The sequence below is a fragment of the Leishmania braziliensis genome, chromosome 32 (genome assembly GCF_000002845.2).
Source record: "Leishmania braziliensis MHOM/BR/75/M2904 complete genome, chromosome 32".
Classification (NCBI taxonomy): domain Eukaryota; phylum Euglenozoa; class Kinetoplastea; order Trypanosomatida; family Trypanosomatidae; genus Leishmania; species Leishmania braziliensis.
In genome coordinates, this window is record NC_009324.2 from 1,048,150 (window position 1) to 1,068,433 (window position 20,284).

A 20,284-nucleotide genomic window follows, 5' to 3' on the forward strand; every position below is an offset into this window, starting at 1 on the left:
ATTCGTCCTCTATCTACACTCGGCCTTTCTTTCTCTCGCTATCGCCGTATCAGGGGTATGTCGCTACGTACATAAAAGCGACTCTTCGTCTGGCTGCTGCTGCTGCTACTACCAAGCAGGCGTGTCTCGAGAAGCGCAGCCACGTTGACAGCCCCTTTGCTCTACAGCTGCCGACTTCCCTCTCTTGGACGCAAAAAAAAAAAAAGAACGTTGGCAATGCCGCCGCGCAAGAAGGGCCGCACACCGACAGCGCACCCCAGCACAGAAAGCGTGTGAAAGTGGCTACAGAGGAGAAGGGATAGTTTTAGGAAGAAAAGGGGGTATAGAGAAGGAATGGAATGGATGATGGCTGATGCCTCCTTTCTGTGGTGCGGATACGCAAGTGTGAGCGCACACGTACCACCTCAAGTGGAGATGTTGTTGACGTGCGTGTGGGTATGCACGCGTCCGGGAAGGGAGGAGGATGACTGCAAGAGGAAGAGGGGAAAAATAGTTAGTTGGCGTACGCCAGCGTTGAGCTTGAGAGAGGGGGGGGGGGGGGGGGTGAAAACCGAAAAGGGGAACAAAATGGAAGGAAGAGACATGAGAGAGAACACGCACACATACATACACGCTTGCACACCTCGCTATCACGCAGAATGTGCTCACAGGGTGCGTGGGTGAGTGAGTGAGGTGCGTAGGCCCAGGAATTCTGTTGCAGCGACGCCATTCGTTTTGAAGTCGGTGGTACTGCCAAAGGGACGCATTTCTAACCATTCCCCACTCCACAAGAGATACACTCCGGCTTGAGTGCGGCAACACACACACCTTTGGCTCCTTGAGGCGTGAGTCGCCATGAGCCACTGTCGGCTGCGGCAACTCGCATACGACTGCACCTGTGTGCCTTTCCCCCTCTCGCGCCCCCCCCCCTCTTTGTGTCATTCCTTTCCATTGGCCTCTTGAGCTTCGTGGTTACCTCTCGATGATACACTGGGCGATGAACAAACGAAAAGAAGACACCGACGGAGGTGTAAACATGCAGAGATGGGGAAGTGCGCGAGATAAACAGCGGGTCAGCTACACTCCAACAGAGAGAGAGAGACAGCAGAGGCGGCACGCAGGAGGCATATATGCGCATACACACAACACCGCAAGGGAATACAACAGGAAAAGAGACTGAGCAAAGAATGGAAAAAAAAAAAGAGAAGATAGAAGTGCTGACTTGGATACTGGCGCCAAAAAAAAAGGCATGGAGAGAGGGCCACGCAGCTGTGGCGCAAAAAAGCGTACGCGATCGAGGCCGCACAAACATACGCACGCGCGATGTCGGAAACGGTGGAAACAAAAGAAAAAGCGCCGTTGGGGGAAGGGGGCAAGTTGCTGACAAGGTCACGCGCGATCGCCCACGCGGCAAGCCAGTCCTCCACCCATGGGATCCCTTACCAGAACTTCATCTCATAGTACGCCTGGCCAGTGGCGCGCTTCCAGTGGCGCTCAGCCCAGTGCCAGTCCACTACATCAAAGTACTTGGAAAGGTACTCGGGACGCTTGTTCTCGTAGTCGATGTAATACGCATGCTCCCACACATCGACACACAGCAGTGGCGTGTACTCGTAGTTCGTCAGCGGGCAGCCGGCGTTGCTGTAGGAGATGATGTCGAAGGCGCAAGCCTTCTTGTCGTACACCCAGTAGACCCAACCGCTGCCAAAGAGGTTCTGGGCTGCAGTAATGAACTGCTTCTCGAAGTTCTCGACGGAGCCGTACTGAGCAGAGACCGCAGCGGACAGGTCCGGCGGGATGTTGCTGCCGTACGGCTGAATGCACTTCCAGAAGAAGGAGTGATTATAGTGCTGCGCGGCGTTGTTGTAGACGCCCTTCAGCTGACTGTCGTTAGCGCTCTTCACAATCAGCGCGTCTAGCTCCATCCCGTACAGGGGTGTGCCCTCGATGAGTTGATTAAGCTTCTCAACGTAGGTACGGTGGTGGCGGCTGTAGTGCACGCGTATCTGATATGATGACATGAGCGGCATGCAGCCCTTGTACCACGGAAACTCCAGTGTGGGTAGGTAGAAGAAGCCCAGTGACTGGATGTAGTTCTCAGAGCGGCGAATGTACTCGTCCACGCGCCAGTACGTCTTGCGGTACTTGTCTACATAGTAGTCCGGCGCACGACCGGAGCGGTTGCGGAACTCATTGTACTGCTCCATAAAGTTGAAGCGGCCCATCTGAACATCCGCCTTGGGGGTGTGCATCACCAGCCCAGTTCGGCCCGCCGCGCTGTAGGCAGCGACAAAGCACGAGGAGGATGCCTCGGAGGTACCAACGACGGAGCCGAGTACGCCGGTTGCGCACGCCGTAGGTGTGTACGCGCGACGAAGCATTGCAGCGGAGACGGGGTAAAGAGAGAGTGTGAGGGGGACCATAGACCCGAGCAGAAAAAATTCTTCGGCGAGATGCCACGAGGGGGCCACAGAGAAAGAGAGGATGTTTCCACTGCGGTGGATCTACTCGGAGATCAAGAGAGAAAACCCTTACGCGTGCGTAGGCCTGTGCGCGCTCTCCTCTTTAGCGGCAAAGAAACGCAAAGCGGAGAAGCGCGAGAGGGAATGGGCTTCACAAGACTGAACTGTGCTACGAAAGAAAAACTAAAGAAGAATCGGAGAGCAAGTGAGAGAAATGCCGGGACTCTCACACAGGCAGCAGCAGCAACAACAACAGCACGCACGAAAGCCAGCGATAGAAGAGAGGGTGTGTAGAGAGAAGGAGGTTGGGTATGGAGCTAAATTGAAGGTGTGCCTACGCAAGCGAAATAAGAGTAGACCATAGCTTTACGAAACAAAGAGACGATTGCATGTGGAGGTAAATCGCTCAAGAGCGAGTATGGGCACCCGCACCACTGAATGCGCGAATGCTCCTTCTTGAGACTTACAGTAAGGGGAGTGAAAGAGAGAAAGATGAAGCAAAGATGAAATCGGTAGTGATACTCTTCACGAATGAAGTTAGGGTGATCAAGGGCGGCCGGCTTCTGTCTGCGAGAACAAAAGGACCCGAGGAGGAAGTGTGCACGAAGCCTCAGTTGCTGCTTTGCTAAGGAAAATGTGAGGCGTGAGCACAAGTGAAAGAAACAAAAAAAAATTATTCTCCTCGCTAGCTCTAAGAACGACGACAGGAACTGGAAGGAGGGGCTACGAAGTCGGCACAGGGAGAGACGAGTCCTGCCACAACAGCAGCAAAGAAATGGAGACTGATGTCGATAGTTGTGATCCAAGTCGATGCACAGGTGCGTGCGAAGAGAGAGAGGGGGGAGGGGCGGAGAAAGCGGGAGGTGAGAAAAGCGGAAGAAATACCGGAGCATCGAGGATTCAAACAAAACAGTGTGTTGCGTCCGGTGAGAATGTCCACACGTACAGCCATATCATCATCTGTACTAGCGCGCGCCATGTAGTGAATGGGCCGATCAAGGTTTGTCTTTCTACCCCTCTTCTCAAAAACCGAGCGAGGTGCTCATATGTGGAAAGCCACCGCTTTGAAGCGAAAGGCCGGTGACTTCATGGGCACCACCTTGTAGCCGTAGTTAGTCACGCACTCACTGCTGAGACCTCCTCTTCCCTCTTGCTAGTCGTCCCTCCAAATCCAACGTCACTGGTGTGTTGTTCGTATTAGCGTTTGCGCTACCCTGCCTCTTCTCAGAAAGAAGATTATATGGAGTCTCGTGCATGTATGCATGCGTAGTACAATAGAAAAAAGGCGCTGTATACACAAGCCAAGATGCGACACGCGGTATGAGAAGGGGGAAGGGAGTTCAGAGGCCCTTTTATGCATGGCGAGCACGGATGTAAAAAAAAAAAAAAAAACATCCACCGAGTGCCTCTCTTTTGACAGATGCGCTCGCGTTTATTCTCTTTTTGTATTATTTGCTCTTTGTCAAAGTCAGTGAAATATGGGCGAGGGGGAGGGGGGGGGGATGAATTTTAGAAAACTCAATGGCGATATAGAGGAGACGAGCGTGCACGTGAACGTATCCACCACGCGTGGGAAAAGGAAAGGAGAAAGAAGAGCACTAACGTGCATGAGAGACACAAACCAACAAATAAGAGAGAGAGAGAGAGAGAGGTGGCAGCCCAACAGAACAGAAGGCAAAACGCACACACATACACACACACACAGCGAGATATCGCCACGCTCAGTCAACGGACTGGCCACGCAGCAGCAAAAGAAGCGAATAAACAAAAAAAAAACGCGAGTGCGAGAAGACGGCGTGCGCAGCGAGAGCGAAGAAGCATCAAACGTAAAGAAGAAAAGGAAGAAACGAAGAGGAGCAGCGGCCCGTCACGAACGAGAACAACAAAAGTGGAGAGCCGGCGCGTGCAAGCGCAGTGTAAAGAGGGTAACCCACGAAAAGCAGTGGAAGCCTGCGTCATGCGCACGCACACAGGCACTCCCTCCTGCCAGCGGTGAGGAAAAGGTAAAAGAGAGACATGGAGGTCATGAGCAGCGGAAGTACGGTGTGGAGTCAGCAAAAACATGACCTCTGCATCTGAAGCGTTCTCAATGATTTTTCCTTCCTTCTTTCCAACAAATTTGTCTGAAGGTTGTGTGGCCACAGTACCTGTAGTGTCCCTTTGCGTGTGTGAGCGCGTTGGCCAAGCCAACGATTGCCAAAGCAGCCCTCGTTGCTCTTCTCTTCCTCCTACCACCTCACCACAAAAATAAACGATGAAGAAACGCTGGGTGAGAAGATAACGTCGTGGAGACGCACGAGAAGAGAAAGGAGAGGATCAACAGGCGTGAGCTAGAACGAAAAGAGAAAGAGAAAGGATAAGGAGAAGACTAACCTCTGTCTGATAGATTTCGAGGCCAGAGATGCGTTGAGTACCCCAGAAGTCCGCGGGCAGGCACGCACACAAGACAGAGAGCAAAACTTAACGAGAGAGAGGAAAAGGGGGGGGGCAAGGCGCGAAAATGGATTCACGAAAAGTACGATAGGAAAGCAAAAAAGAGGGAGAGGAGAAGGGAGAGAGGGGGGAAGGGGAGGGGAAAAAGTGTGCGAGTTCGAGGTACATGTGCGCGTCATGGGTGGTGGTGTAACTCTGTGCATTAGTGTACTGGTGAGGGCGTGTCTCAGGCTACCAGAACGTCTCAAGGTTTGAAAGGGAGGAAGGAAACCGAAGCACAGAAAGGGGGTGTTGTCACACACGCACACACAAAGTTACGGAGAAGCAGTGGTACGACAGGGAGAGTGCGATGGAAAAGAAAGAACGCGGAGTGGGGGTGAAGTGCAGTCGCTCTCCCCTTCCCTTCTACCTACCGCTCTCTCTCTCTCTGTGCCTAGGGGCGGAGATAGGGTGGAAGGGAAAGAGAGGTGGCGCAGCACAAGGAGGCCTTCATGGGAAAGGGCAAACAGGGGGAAGGAAGAGGAACAGAGGCGGCGTGCACAGCGTGCGGGATCTCCGTAGGAGGAATACAGAGAAGCACAGAGAACAACGGAGGGGAAGGTGTGCACACAACCGCAAAGGAAATCAAACACACAATGCGACTTGTGAAGCGAAGGCACACATGTTCGCAGTCGTCGTCTCCCCCCCTCCTCCTACGTACGACTAGCCTAGAGGAGGGCTCGTTTCACGCCTCTGCAGACGGTCTCTCACACCTGGGCTCATTGTTCTATGGTGTTGTCTCTCTCTCTCTCACTCCTTCTTTCCCCCTCCCCCCTCCTCTCTCCCTGCACTCACACCTAATGCCCCTAGACCGCTCGCGCAGTGCATGGTGTGACGCTCGAAGCGGCACAAGAAACAGGGGAAGGAAAAAGACCGGCGAAATTTGAACAGGGTAGGAAACAAAGAGATCACGCACGGTCAAAGGCGCTGGGGGTCGCGCGAGGGAAGCAAATCACCAAAGTCGTTTTGCGGGGCTCAAGGCACCCGGTTGCCATCCAAAGAAGAGTCAAAAAAAAGTACGCAAAGAGAGAGGGAAGGGAGGACAGGGAGACAGAAGCGATGCATTCGCACTGCATGTGCGTGCGCGTGTGGTGGTCAAACTGCCCGTTGCTGCGGTACAACCCACCAGTGAGAAGCAAACAGGTAGGCGGGAAGGAAGAATCGAACGCACAGAAAAGAAAAGAGCGCGCCACGCTTTTTCTCAAAAACAGCCGTGTTGGCGAAAGGGGCTGGCCTCCGTTGAATTTGATCGTTGCCTTCACTAAAGCACGTGCCCCGTCCTTCTTTCTACTATCCAGTGAAGGAAAGGGACGTGGTTAGGGAGAAGCGGTGTGTGTCGTACACGTTCCGCACGGACGCCACATCACCTGACAAGCTACAGCAAAGGGGAGCACGATGAAAAACATTTTTCAAGATACATTGAAGGATGGAAGTGGTTGCACAGAGAACGAACAAAACAAGAGCAGCTCAAGGCAAAGATGATGAGGCATCTTTTCCGCTGGTTGTTTTGCTGCGTCTTCTTATTCTTCAAAAAAAGAAAAGACTGAAGGCGGCGGTGATGGTAGTGAAGTACAATGCTTGAGCTGCTTGTTCACTGCCGCACCCTGTCCGGCAGATCAATAACACCTATGAGACGGGGCCCTCTCTTTGACCTACGTTTCCGTGGCCTTCTCGGGTGAACTGCCCTCTGCCTACAGCATGCGTGTCGAACAAGTCCACTTTGTCTTTGTTAATCTCAGTCGTCCTTCTTCTTTCTTCTTCTGACTGGCTCGGCGCTCGACACCGCTTCTCGTTTCGCTTTGAAACGGGAGAGCGGAAGAGAACGAGGAGGTGGGCGTATCTGCTGATGACAGCGGTCGGATCTGCATACATCATCGGTCCCTCGGATGCACACACATACACGCACACTCGGTCCGCAGTCCCTCGCTTTTTGCCGCCTTTTTTCTTGTCTTGCCTTACGCCATGTACTGCGACCACCCACACACCCACCCACACACACACACACACACAGGGGGAGATGCGCTGACACGCGTCTTACACCCATACATCCAAATCAGGTCTCTGATATGCACACCTGTGTAGCGGACTGTGGCGACGGCGGTGTACGGAAGAGAGGGGAGGGGGAACGCAGCGCAGGCTACACCACGGCAGCACACAAGGCAGAGACAGCGAGAGAGAAAAGCGAAGAGAGAATGCCAGCAGCAGCTCACCACACTCGCGCTCATGCTAACGCAAGCGCAGTCACGTTCGCAGTAGCAAAAAGGCGGAGAGGGGACAGCAGTGAACGAGCTCACCTCCCCCCCCTACCAATCCCCCGACAGGATCTACCCGCTTAGGGGTCCATCGACCCCTGGCACAGCTTGTCAAAACCCTGGCCGAGGTCCTGCTTCAGGTCATCCACGCTCTCGAGGCCGATCTGGTAACGGATGAGGATACCTCCAGGCGAAAAGGTGGTTGCCGTGCGGTACTTGGTGCAGTCGAAAACCACCGCAAGACTCTCGAAGCCGCCCCATGAAAAGCCTATGCCGAAAAGCTTGTAGCTCTCGATCATCCGTGTCACATCCTCCAGTGTGTACTTCGGAAGCAACACGATCGAGAAGACGCCGGACGAGCCGGTGAAGTCGCGCTTCCAGACCTCGTGGCCACGACAGTCAGGGAACGCCGGGTGCAGCACCTTGAGCACCTCCTTGCGGCTCTTCATAAAGCTCGCTATCTCAAGCGCGCGCTTCTCAGCCTCCTTAAGGCGGATGTACATAGTGCGAAGCCCACGTAAGGCCAGGAAACAGTCCTCGTTGCCGGGAACGGACTGGAAGAGGCTCATCACACGCTTCAGCTTCGGGTACCAGGTCTCATTGGCTGAGATGAGACCCAGCAGCATGTCCGAGTGGCCGCCGACGTACTTGGTGCCCGCCTCCACGGATATGTCGCACCCCTTGCTGTGTGCGCCAAAGAAGATGGGGGTAGCCCAAGTGTTGTCGATGATCGTCGTCACGTTGAATTCGCGTGCCACGGCACAGATGGTCGGCACGTCCTGCACCTCAAAGGTCTGCGAACCCGGTGACTCCATGAAGAGCACGGTGGTATTGGGCTTCTTGCAGAGCAGCTCACGCAACTCGTCTGCCGTGATACAGGGGTCGTAGTAGGTCGTGGTGATGCCCTTGGTCACCAAGAAGTTGTCGCACAACTCGCGAGTGGGCAAGTACACTGCGTCCGCCACAAGAATATTGTCACCGCTGTTCGCAGTCCCCAGCAGCGCGTACGCTATCGCCTGCATGCCGGATGACAGGATAAAACTTCCGGCACCGCCAGTGAGCGCCGTCCAGGCTTTCTGCAGGTTCGTCACGATGGGGTTTCCAGCGGTGCCGTACCAGTACGTACCACGGCGATTGAATGCGTCATCGACGCTATTGTATAGAACAGTGGAACCGCGATAGATGGGACAGTTGATGAAGCCGTGTTGCTCAGATGGGTTGCGGCCGAGACGGCTCAGGGCGGTCTCGACAGAGTTCTCCTGGGATGGTTCGTTTGACATGGCGACACAGAAGAGGTCTGGGTGAAGACAGGCAGGCACGCGCAGCAGTAGGGAGTTTGCAGAGGAGGAAGGCACAGTACTAGAAAAAGAGTGAGTGAGAACGGATGCAAAGCGAGGAGAACTGGAAGAGAGGGGGAAGTTAAGTGGTGGCCGAATTAGTGATCGGTGCGTATCTGATGCGAGGAGAAGGTAGTGTGTGGGGGTGTGGGTGCGCGCGCGCCTGCATGTATGTCTACGTTGCAGTGTACTCAAGCGTACGTGTGGAGATGGATGAAGGGAGAAGAGCGAAACAGCTAGAGAAGCTGGGAAGGCGAAAGGATAGTGAGCAATTAAAGAACAAGAATGTGCAAGTGAGAGGTGTCGACGATAACAGCTAGCGACTCAGCCAAAGGTGGAAGATGAGGCATGAAGAAGTGTGGCAGAGCGTCCCTGCAGGCACGAGGACAACAAAGATGTTGTCCAACCCGCTCTCCTCCTCCACTGTCCGCTGCACCGGCCACTCGTGAGCCCTGCGCGGCAGCAAGGAGACGTGGGAATGAATTAATAAATTCTACAAGTCAACGCACAACGCTGATGCTCGAGGTGTCTTCTCATTGCAGCGGCCTCTCTAACTCTATCCATGATGAGCATCATACTCACACACGCGTTTGTATGCTTGAGGGAGGGGGGGGGGGGGGGGGGGGCGATGCAGCGACGCACCTCCTCCAGCAGCCGATAGTGCTGCTTCCCGATGCACTGTGCCTCCATTTCTACTGGGCCCTGCAGAACAGCGAGCTCGCTCTAGAATCAGGCACGCTCCTCCGAGAGCCCCCCCCCGCATGCATTGCGCGATGCCGCCACTCCTCTGCTGCAGCGTACTCCAGCTGACCGGCGCTGCTGCTTCCGCCGGCCACTGCGGCGACGGCACAGCCCATGTCGTTGGGATGCAGCTGCGGCAATGATGACGTATCGGGTAAGCTCTGCAGCTGCGTATCCGCCTCCGCTACGAACGCCGGTGCAGGCAGTGGTAGTACGGGTGCACGTGTCGCCTCAGTCGATAAAGAAGGAGTGTTGCTCAGTTGGTAGGTATGCGTGGAGAATAAGAACGCTGTCGAGACGATCGCGCGATAGCAGGACCGCGTCAGCGCGTCGGAAATTGCTCCGGGGAGAGATTCGGCTCGCGTGACGCCATTTGCCACCGGCAGCATAAGAAGACGTCAGAGGAGCTGTCGGTGCCGTTGACGAGGACGGTGTGGTTGAAGCAGTGGAAGCAGCTGCAGGGGCAGTGACTGACGGTGGAGACGCGCGTACAATACCAACGAACGTCCTTGCGCCATGCAGAAAAGTCTTCAGCACGTCAGCTGCCTCGTCTGTTGTGGTCTCCAGTGAGCGGGGACGTGAAGGGCATGGTGCGGCGATGACGCCATGGGGTGAGACTGTGACTTGCTCATGGTCTCTGCCATCGTCGTCTGGCCACCTCCCATGCGCATAGTGGGGCTTGTCTCCGTCAGGGAAGGGCCAGGGGTTGTACCGGTACACGTAACTGAGGCACCCAGCGCGTCACTCTTGACGGAAGTGCCAGCGCTCATCAATACTTGATCGGGAACAGTGATTACCCCACTGTGCACATCACTGAGTGCAGCTGCAACCACCAGCAGTGTCAGCACCGGCAGTGCTGCCTCCAAACCTTGACGTACTCAGCTCCATGCGGGTATTGGAGGGCACGACAGCTCTGAAGAGGGCAGAGGATAGCGCAGAGTCAGCTGCCGTGCGCCGGATCTGCTCCCGGCTGGGTCGGCCGGTTCGTCACCTGGCGTAGTACGTTCGGCGTGTGTGTGTGTGTGTGTGTGTGGGTCGATCTTACGTTGCCACAGGTTAGGATGGAAGGAGGCGTCAGCAGCAGCCGCAGCAATGTTTGTGGGAATAACAGGGAGAGCCCAGCCGCAGGCGTTCGCTATGTTCGTCACTGCAAGGCGTCTACACTGTTAGCTCTCGAAATCGCACATCTACACGCGCACGGACGCAATGAGCTCTATTGGGTGTCAAACCTCGCTTTCATACCTTTCTGAGAGAGCGCAGCTGTGCCTGTCCACATGTGTGTGTGCCACTGCCTCCCCCCTCTGATAATGGGCTAAAGGGCTGGGCTCGTGCATCGAGCGGCGAATGTGTATGTGTGTGTGGGTGTGGTGGGAATCAAGGGAAAGAAAAGGGATCTGAATGAGGCGTCCAGGAGATATCATTCATGCTGAGGGCAGCGCCTACACACCTCGTCGTGCCGCCGACCGTCTCTGCAGTAGACTGTGCCCTCACTGCAAGAGCGGCGCTCAGCATTGTGCAGGCCTTCTGTCGTGATGAGCATGGAATGCGCTGCGTGCATGCACTTGCGCGTCCCGTCTTAGGGAGGGGGGAAGCTCAACCACAGTCGATGGCAGCGTGGGAGAAGTGACCCGTACGCACACTCATGGCGGCACAAACGCGATGACGGAGATGTCGAACCCAGCAGAGTCCGCTGCATTCCTCTTCTTGTACGAGGGGGTCGCTCTTTTTTTCACCTGAGCCGGTGAGCCCACCTCCTTACCTTTGAGGGTGAGTTGAGGATCATTGTAATTCGCTGTTTCGCTGTGTGTTACACGAATGTTAGTACTTTAGGAAAGGGGAGAGGACTGGTGCGTCTTCCGCTCCTCTCAAGAGAGAGAGAAAGAAGGTGAGGGAGGGAGTGCGCGTGCCTGTGCCGACTCCTTCGTTGCTCTCCGCGTTGGCGCTTTCATTTACCAAGCACTCGTGATGAAGGATCCACCACACACATACGCACGCACAAGAGTGTGACACAGCAACAGCGGCGAGGCACACACGGAAGCTGTCGGTTGCCAAAGCGCTTCACAGTGATGCACATGGGTGTGTGGGTGAAGTGAGCATCGTTAACATCTGCGCCGCTGTCACCGAAACAGAGAGAGAGACAACTCTCCAGTCAGCAAGCGATTACCGACACCGCCCACTGCGATAACCGTCTACGCCTCCTCCCCTCTCCCCCTGCTTCGTCTCTCACGCGGAGAGATGCGGCTTGGCCATCAGGTGCTGCCGAGTGTACTCGTACATGATAACAGCACCTGCTACGTGCACGTTCAGCGAGCGGATGAGCCCGTACTGCGGAATCTCAACGCAGACGTCGAGCAAGGGAATAAGCGGGGCTGGCACACCCTGGCCCTCCGCGCCAAGCACCACCGCACACCGCTTCGGAAAGGAAAAGTGCTCCATCGACACGCTCGCCGCCGTCTGCTCGATGCCGACAACCATGTAGCCACGACGCCGCAGACCCTCGAGGTAGCAAGGCAGGTCCTTTGGCATGACCTCCTCCCACGGTATCCAAAGCTCTGCGCTGCGCGCTGCTGCCACAAAGTGCGGATGCTCAAAAACCCTCTTATCCGGCACGACAATCGACTGGACAGCGAAGATTTCGCCGCAGCGGCACAAGCCGGCAATGTTCACCGGATTCTCCAGCAGCGAACCGACAACAATAATGGACTGCTTCTGGGTGCGCAGCGCACGTGGGTGCAGCTCGTTGTACACCTCGCTTGTCCACCACGATGACACCTTTTTCTGCACGTTCGCCGTGGCTGCGTCCACACCGCCTGCCTCATCGCTAGCACCGATCCCGGTGGACCTCGCAGTAGCGGCAGCGGCAGTCACCTCGGGCATCGGATCGCGCGTCAGCAGCTTCGTCGCCTCTCGTGTGTAGTCCACATAGTACTCTGACGGCGTGCTTGTGTGAGGTATGCCTCTAAAACCCTTCAAGACGGACACCAGCTCCTGCACCCTCAAACTTGCACACCAGTCGTGCACGCGCAGCAGCTCCATGGGGTAGAGGGCACCAATCATGCAGCACATCTCTGTCTCCACAAAACGCAGCCGCTCGAAAGCAGCAGCTGGCAGAACCTCCGTCAGTACTGTGTTCGCCTCCTTGCGCTGGACGCAGAAGAGGCTGCGAGGGCTGCTCGCCTCCTCCGTGTCGAAGAAGAGCATGTGCTCGTGTTTCTCACGAAACTTCGCGTGCTCTGGGGCATGGCGTACGTAGTCGTAGATAGCCGCCACGGCAGGCGAGATGGGGCGCCCGCGCGCGAGGCGGCGCTGGCAGATGTTGAAAAGCCCGATGTGACTAATTATGCGCAGGAGGTGCTGGTTCGACGTGCTCTGCTGCAGAATGTGTGGAAAGAGGGAGGTAAAGATGTCAGAGGCGAGCGCCTCGTCACCTGCTGTCGCGGACGCAGACTCCTTGATGCAACCGGCCCCTTCTTGCCGCAGCAGCGAGTGACAAGCAATGAGAAGGTAGCTCCCGCACACCTGAGGACGAAGGCTGTAGCTGCCAAGGGCCTCACTCAAGACGGTGTAGAGAGAGGGTCGCTGCTCCATAAGCCGAATCCCGTACAGCTCCATCAGCCGCCGGATGCTCCCCATGTTGTTCACCGTCAAGCAGTGCCGCACAAGCACGCGAAACACCTCCACCACCTGAGTAGGTGGTACGGACTGCTCGTCAGCCAAGCAAGGCAGTAGCGCGCAGAGGAGCTGCCACAGACGCATGCGGGTGCGGTGGGTTCGTGAGTTCGGCATGCACGGCTCGTGTGTCACCACCGGGTGGCACGTGTTCATACGCAGCAGCTCCATCGTGAGCGGCACCGCACGACCCGACACGTTCTGATGGCAGCACCACAGCAGCGTGGCCACTGCCATGGCGCGGCCTACGGCAGACATGCAAGTGGTGGGTGGGTAGCACAGGCGCAACGCCTCCGGCCACGTCCACAGAAGAGGCTCCGTGACGGCCACCGTTGACTCGTTCTCCTCCTCGTCGCGATTTGTATTGAAGAGCACAGCAGTATAGAGTAACACCTCGCGCAGCACGGACCAGTTGTTGTCGGGGTCGTGCAGGACCTGAAGCGAGGCCGTCATCGAGGCAAAGTAGACGTCGCGATCCGCCGTCTGCGCATCCTTGCCCTCGACCTCGAGGACTCGCAAAAGAACCTCCTTCACGTAGCCAGGGTGGTGCGGCATGACGTAGTGCAGCACCGTGAAGGCAAGGGCAGCGAGTCGCGTGTACTGGCGCGCCCCAACCTCTCGCATATGCTCCCACATGCCGTTCGCGATGGCGACGTAATCCACTACCTCTGGCATATTCGAGGACGCCACCCAGAACAGCAAATCGTACACGCTGGCAAGGTTCATGGTCCAGCACTCACCGAGCTGGCCCAGGGCATAGTTCTGCACGCGCCCCACAAGGCCAGGAAACGTCCTCGTCGGATTCGAGGCTTCAGCACTAGTGTGCTCCTGTTCAGCAGCAGTCAGGCACAGAAGAAGGACATACAGCGCGTTGCACACGTAACGACCCTGCTGACTGAGCAGCGTAGGCCACGGCAGGTTCGACAACGCACTGGGGACGGCACCCGATGGGACGCGCTGCGATGGAAGCGCCATGAGCTGGTCGACGTACACCTCTAGCACGTCCTGCGGCAACAGCATGGCGATGGGGCAGCGGGAACTGGCGGCGGCAGAGAATGGTGGCGCCTCTCGGCACGTCGGCAGAGCACTCGGGAATAGAAGGCACCGCTGTGCCACCAGGTCGAGGTCTCCATCGAGCGGCGCCTGCCGCGTGGTACTCTCCTCGTGCTTCACAGAAAGACACCCGCACAACTCACTCTGCAGTAAGCGAGTTACGTTGCGGCCAACAATCAGCAGCACCGCAAGTCGCTTCTGCCTCGCCTTCTCGTCGACAGCGGTGCTGGCACCTGGCGCATACGTGGCCTCGTAAGCCGTGGTGCACTCTCGGAGGAGACACATCAGCTGTTGCACGTGCTGCGGGACATGCAGCACCTCAGCAGCGGCAGCCGCAGCGGTGGCCGATACGCGTGTCGCTGAAGCGCATGCAATTGCATTGAGAGCGGTTACGCCAGCAGCCACCACGTCCAAGTTTGCGGTGTTCATGAGCGACCAAGATATGTCCACTTCGTCGCACATTTCATCTTCGAACAGCGAGTAGCGTGGGCCCTCCTGTCGCGGCGCCTCTGCAGCCTCGCGGATGCTGCGTAAGCTCGCCTGCAGAGCTGCCATAATGTGCCCGTGCAAAGCAGAAGACATGGACTGCAGTGTCGTGCTCACTGGCCATAGCTGCGCGCACACGGCAGCGCCAACACTGTGCTGAAACTCTACCAGGCACGCCACGCTTGTCAGCACTTGTGCAGCAGTGCAGTAGGCGCGCGTCTGCAGCGACGCTATTGTGGTTGCAATGCGATCACCAATGGCTCGCACGAGCTCAGCATGACGGGCGGAACCGGTGCGAGTGAGAGTGCCAACTAGGAAGAACGTTTCCTTGGCTGGCACAACGTTCACTGCCTCATGTGAATCAAGTTCTGGTGGCGTCTGTAGTAGTGCCTCAACGCGGCAGAGCAGTCCCTCTACGTCCAGTAGCGCCTCCACGAGTGAAGGCGCCGCCCCGCCGAACTTGACTCGCCGCATCGGTTCCTGCTGTTGTTGCACGCTGAGCTGCACAAGCCAGTGCTGAAGAAAGCGCTCCTCAACAGACGCGCCGACGAGGCCGTACTGCCCACACGCGTCCATGCTCGCGATGCTGTGGCCTCCCGACTCCCCGAGGGGGCCACACATGCAGTAGAGACGCCAAAAGGACGGGTGCAGCCGACAGCGACGCGGCGACGCCGTCGCAGCCGCAAACGTCGTGAGGGCCGCGAAAAGAATGACTGTCACACGCACATCCAGCCAGAACGGAATGTTCTCCTGCACGGAGTCACGCAGGAAGTGGTGCAGACGTTCCAATACCCCTTCATCGAGTAGGACAGCCTCCGCATTGATGCCGTTGTCCAGAAAAGCATTCGCGATGGCAAGCAGCGCACGCGCCAGCACGCACACAGTGAAGCGGGGCGGTTTTTTGATCGCCGTGTCCAGCATGCGACGCAGAGCATCGATGCGGCCCTCCATAGCGGGGCCGTCGTCGCTGGAAGACCAGCGGTGGGAAAAGAGTGACGCGTAGAAGCGCTCCACCTCCTGTGCAAGCGGCTCCACATCCGGCACAGCCTTCACCTCCGTCCCCTCGAACGACTTGGTGTCCAGAAACGACGCTGTGATGGGAACGCGGTCGATGCCGCAGCACAGCCGCGGATCCGACGCGCTCTGGAAAGCGTACTGGAAAAGAAAGCTCGAGGAGAGCGATCGCAGCACACGCGACGGCAGCGCCCATATACGCCGCAGGCCCACCTTGCGCACCCCGAGGTTTGGGTGCAGGATGAACTTCAGCAGCAGCATTTCAACCCACCGCGGGTGCAGCGCCGCACTGTTCACGCCTACCGTCGATGCCGCTGCCGTGTCGTGTGGCGCCTCGGCACTCTTCAGCCGATTATCTAGCTGCGCGACGAGGGCGTCCAGGCGGGCCATCACAGGCTCGATAATGTGCCAGCCGTACTCGTTGAGTGACTCCAGAACCAAGAAGAAGTTCTCCCATGTGGTGGCACTGAGCGAGTCGCCACTTGCGGCGGCTGCGCTGCTTCGTTTCTCGCCGGCTGCGCAGTCGCCACTGCTGCTAGTGGCGGTGTACCAGTGGAAGAGAGGGTGAAACTCAATGATGGGCGGCAAGGCTGCACACGCCGCACCGGTGCTCAGCTCCTGCTGCTGCTGCTTCGTCATGTGGACAATGCGCTTCAAAAGGTACTCGACGCGCAGCTGCATGTTCGCGCGGTGGCCGGCGTCTGTTTTGGTGACTGTTAGACTTTGATGCAGCGCGCTACTCAGCAACGTCCAGAGAAACTCAGAGAAACGGAAGTCCGTGCAGGGGTTGAGGGAAGGCTGTCGGAAGAGGAAATCAAACAACGCGGCAATCAGCAGCACAACCTCGTCACAGTGATCCTCATGGGACAGCAGCGCGGCGTCCTCAGCAGCAGCACCTCGTGTGTGTCCTGGGGAGGCCGGTGAGACGGACGCCGTCGTCGGCGAAGTACCAGAGCAGCTTGCGAGCGTGCGCAGGAGATCGTGCACAATATGCTCGTACTGCTCCAGCCCTTGACTCCCGTCGAGTAGCAGCAGTGGAATGAGCACACGCTGGCAAACCAGCGCCATGGGTACGGTACGATGCCGCTGCCGTCCCTGATACGTACGCGTTGCTGGCACGGCGGTACTGGTCACAGTACCTGCCTCAGTCACCGTGGCCCCGAGAGAGACGAGGCAGCATTGGATGAGGGACACCTTCAGTTCCTCGACTCGCTCGATAGACGGAAAGGGGTAGCAGGAGGGAATGGTGCTGCAGTTCGCAGTCGGCGGCTCCGAAACAATGGTAGCTCGACTGAATGCACTGGCACCAGCGCCAGCGCCGTCCACTGCTGGCCGCTGCGTCGACAACCTCGACGGCTTCTCTGTCTGAGCCTCCACCGTCGACCCTGCGCCCTTCTTGCCTGTTGCACCGCCTTTGGCAGTAGTTGCGGCAGCAGCAGTAGTAGTAGGGTCCTCGAGGGCGAGGCCGTGCAGCTGGAACGGCTTACACACCACCATGAGTGATGCGATCTGGCCGAGTAGTTCCACGGCAATGTTTGCGTTCAGACCATCTTCGCGCCCCGCCTCTAATGCTTCAAACGCAGCTTGCAGTACCTGCTCGCAACAGTGGCTCGGTAGCAAGGACAGCTGCGCCACAGTGTAGCAGACAGCCGTGCGCGCCTCCGTAGAAAATGGCGGATGCGCGCTCAGCAGCTGAAGCACGTTCGACTGCCAACGATCGCACACACCATCGATCCACTCCCGACCTACACCGCAAGCTCTGAACTCCTCGATATGGGTGCGTGCGTAGCCCAAGAGCGCACCGGAGGCGGCGATGAGCGTTGGCACATAGTCGGATGAAGGAGACAAGTGTGACGACGTTGCTGGCTCGGGGGTATTTGATGACGCTGGAGGCGAGGCCTGAAAGCTCTCGCCGTGAAGCAGCGCCGCCCACTGGCGCGTCATCATGTCCTCTAGGTGCTGGTGCAGGTCCGCGGGACAGAAAGCGCCCATCAAGTCGCAGGCAACGAGGAACAGGCGTGAGACGCGCTCCGCGGCGTCCTCGGTGTGGCTGGTGTCACCGCCGCTGTTGTGTCGCGCGGCAAGCTGATTAACCAGGGAAATGATCATGGGCATGGCGACGAGATGCTCTGCGAAAGGGGGCTAAGAAGAGTGAACGAAAAAAAAAAGAAAAGAAAAAAGGGAGGGAAAAGGGGCGACGAGTAAGCGACGAGGCAGGAAGGGGTGGCGGAGCGTTGGGTGCGCGCACGTGCTTCTGTGTAGACCTGCGCGGCGTCCATTTTTTCGTAGGAGAGGAAGATGACGGAGAGGCGGTAGGCACACACATGCGCGCATGTGAAGCACACAGTACACACCCAACGGTAAGATGAGGCAGCTTGATTGGGGTTGCATTTTTCTAGTGGGAAAGAGGGGAGAGAGGTGACCGAGTGAAGACACGGGCAACGGTAGGGGGAGGGGAAGAGGAAGCATACCGCCGTTGCGGGTCCATTTTCTTTCCTCGTTTGGCTCTCCTTTTTTTTTCTTTTCGCACTTCTCAGCAGAACTCGAACGGTGGCACCACATGGCGGTCCATGGCAAACGTAACAGCATCCACCTCTGCCGACGAGCGCAGAAGGCGCTCCGCCAATTCCCTGCACTGTTGATCGACTGACGTCTGTGTCGCTCCGTCGAGGGTGTCGGCGTCGCCGCTACGCAGAAGCACTTCGAGAGGCACTGTCGAGCCACTTCCAGAATTCGTGTGCAAGTCGCTGCTGGGCTGATGAGAAGAAACAGACACGCCAGCCGCGGAAGCGCCTAGGACACTTTTTCGAATAGAACTATGGCCATGCAGCAGTGGGGCAGCAGCGATCACATGCAAACTCGGTGGTGTCTGCATCTCCAGGTCTCGTGCATCACTGTCCATGACGGATGCGCTTTCGCCTGGCCTCATCCTTTGCAATAGATCGCCTTCCGCGCCTGCGAGAGCCGTGGCGTGACCTCCGTCATGGAGCGCAGCCAAACCACAACGCGAAGCTCCCTCCGCTTGCTCGTGGCCATCAGTCGCCGCATTTAAGAGGGCTGCAGAGGGGAGGTGAGAGGAGGGGGTAGAGGAGCAGCGCGAAGCGCTCAAACTAGACGCGGTGGTGCTAATGCTGCTGTTGTGGCTCGATGCTGCCCCGTTACACATGGCAGAGCTGACCCAGACTGCTGGTGTGTCCTTCCGTTCTTGAATAACATGAAATTCAAACTGATCAAGCAGCTCTCGCTGCTCTTCGGTTAGCAGCAGCGCTGACGTGGTGGCGGCCATCGCCCCTGGCAAGCACGCCATCAGCAGTGCAGTTGGTTCGATCTGCTGGGTCGAGGGAGTAGGTAAGAGAAAGAGGGAAGATGCGCACAGGTGCGAGGATAGAGGGAGAAAGGTGCAACTTGAGGTGATAGAAACTACAGATGGGTCTGTGCGCCTGAGAAAAGAAGCGCCAGCAAGTGCGTACCGCAACGATCGAAGCCTTTCAAGCTCAGAGAAGGAGAGAGACGTCAATGAGGAGGCCAGATACTGAACAGCGACTCTGAGGTGTCTGAGAGAAGAAAGAAAGCGGGAAGAGAACGCCGTCTATGCTGTGGTGTTTACTCGAATGGGGCCTGATATCGCTGCCTAGTACGCTGGCGCCTTGGCCTTCATAAAGTGTATTGAGGAGGAGGTAGGGGTATGACGAGGACAAGAAGACGGTGATACGGGAGAGGGTCAACAAAGAGGAGAGGAAAATTGAGGATGACGGCGGATGTGGCGGAGTAATCGGTTTTTTGGGGGGGTCCCATTACAGGACTCATAGTCCTCCGATACTCTTCCAACGAGGCCCCCCTACATTGTTTGCGCCGAGGTCATACAAGCTGCCGACGTCAGTGGCATCGCCTTCGTTGGCCTCTCCTTTCGGTTTGGCCACGACACGACACCAAGCTACATGTATGGCGATAGACAAGACTCGCCGGCGCAAGGCAAAACGCAATGCGAGCACCTCGGTCTGTGACGCTTCGCCACACCACTCATTGCTAGCACACCGCGCCGCCACTCTCAACCCCAGCCCCAACCCGAGCGGCATCTGATGACTTCTTTTTTCCTCTTTACAGCGTGTCATTCACTGCGTACGCAAGGGCTACGTGCAGCTTGGACATATCCTTGTGCTTGCCGGCCTGCTGTAGAGAAACAGCCACACAGCGATACACACCCCTATGGATACAAAGAACGAGAAGCACAGGCATGCGTAGACACGCCCGTTACAGAGAGGGAGATTTGAAGGGGTCAGCCTCTCTGAATTTCGGAATACCCTCCCCTCTTCCACACACACACACACACACACACACACACACACACACACACGTACACAGGCGTGCAGCTTTATCTATAAAAGAAGCACTTACGCAACTGAAGTGGCTGTGTTGTTAGTGGTAACGAAGGACAGAGAGAAAAAGACCGTCTCTTGTTCTCCTCGCACCCATGCATGTGTCCCTTCTGGAAGAAGAATTGGCGGGTGCTAGTGAGAGGAGTTGCGAGTTCTTGTCAGTGAGCATGCGTGACTCCCTAAGCATGGGGAGCTGCTCCTTGGGAAGCGAAGTCCTTCGGCTTGGGTGTCCGTGTAGTCTTCCTCCGCATTTGCTCTCCCTCTCACCTTCACTGACCCCAGCCACGACTCTTCACTTCTGCATAGAAAGAGAGGCTAAAAGCCATGTTCACGAACATGTGAGCGAAATAAGAGAGAGACGAGGAGGAAAAGTCCAATGAAAAGGGGAAAGAAAGAGCGCTGCTCAGCACACGCCCCATACAGCAGCTGAATAGACGCACACC

General features: G+C 57.0%; 3 protein-coding genes across 3 annotated transcripts; all 3 read right to left on the minus strand.

Moving 5' to 3' along the window:
* Nucleotides 1–1,418: 1,418 nt before the first annotated feature.
* Nucleotides 1,419–2,231, minus strand: LBRM_32_2870 (putative superoxide dismutase; the record flags this gene model as incomplete). The annotated part of the gene is made up of 1 exon (XM_001567589.1): nucleotides 1,419–2,231. One exon carries the CDS (start codon nucleotides 2,229–2,231, stop codon nucleotides 1,419–1,421), a length of 813 nt encoding a protein of 270 aa, XP_001567639.1.
* Nucleotides 2,232–7,245: 5,014 nt separating this feature from the next.
* Nucleotides 7,246–8,445, minus strand: CD (putative cystathionine beta-lyase; the record flags this gene model as incomplete). Its single annotated transcript, XM_001567590.1, has 1 exon — nucleotides 7,246–8,445. The coding sequence occupies one exon, from the start codon at nucleotides 8,443–8,445 to the stop codon at nucleotides 7,246–7,248; it is 1,200 nt and encodes a 399-aa protein (XP_001567640.1).
* Nucleotides 8,446–11,466: 3,021 nt separating this feature from the next.
* LBRM_32_2890 (conserved hypothetical protein) lies at nucleotides 11,467–17,580 on the minus strand (the record flags this gene model as incomplete). Its single annotated transcript, XM_001567591.2, has 1 exon — nucleotides 11,467–17,580. One exon carries the CDS (start codon nucleotides 17,578–17,580, stop codon nucleotides 11,467–11,469), a length of 6,114 nt encoding a protein of 2,037 aa, XP_001567641.2.
* Between the last annotated feature and the right edge of the window lie 2,704 nt (nucleotides 17,581–20,284).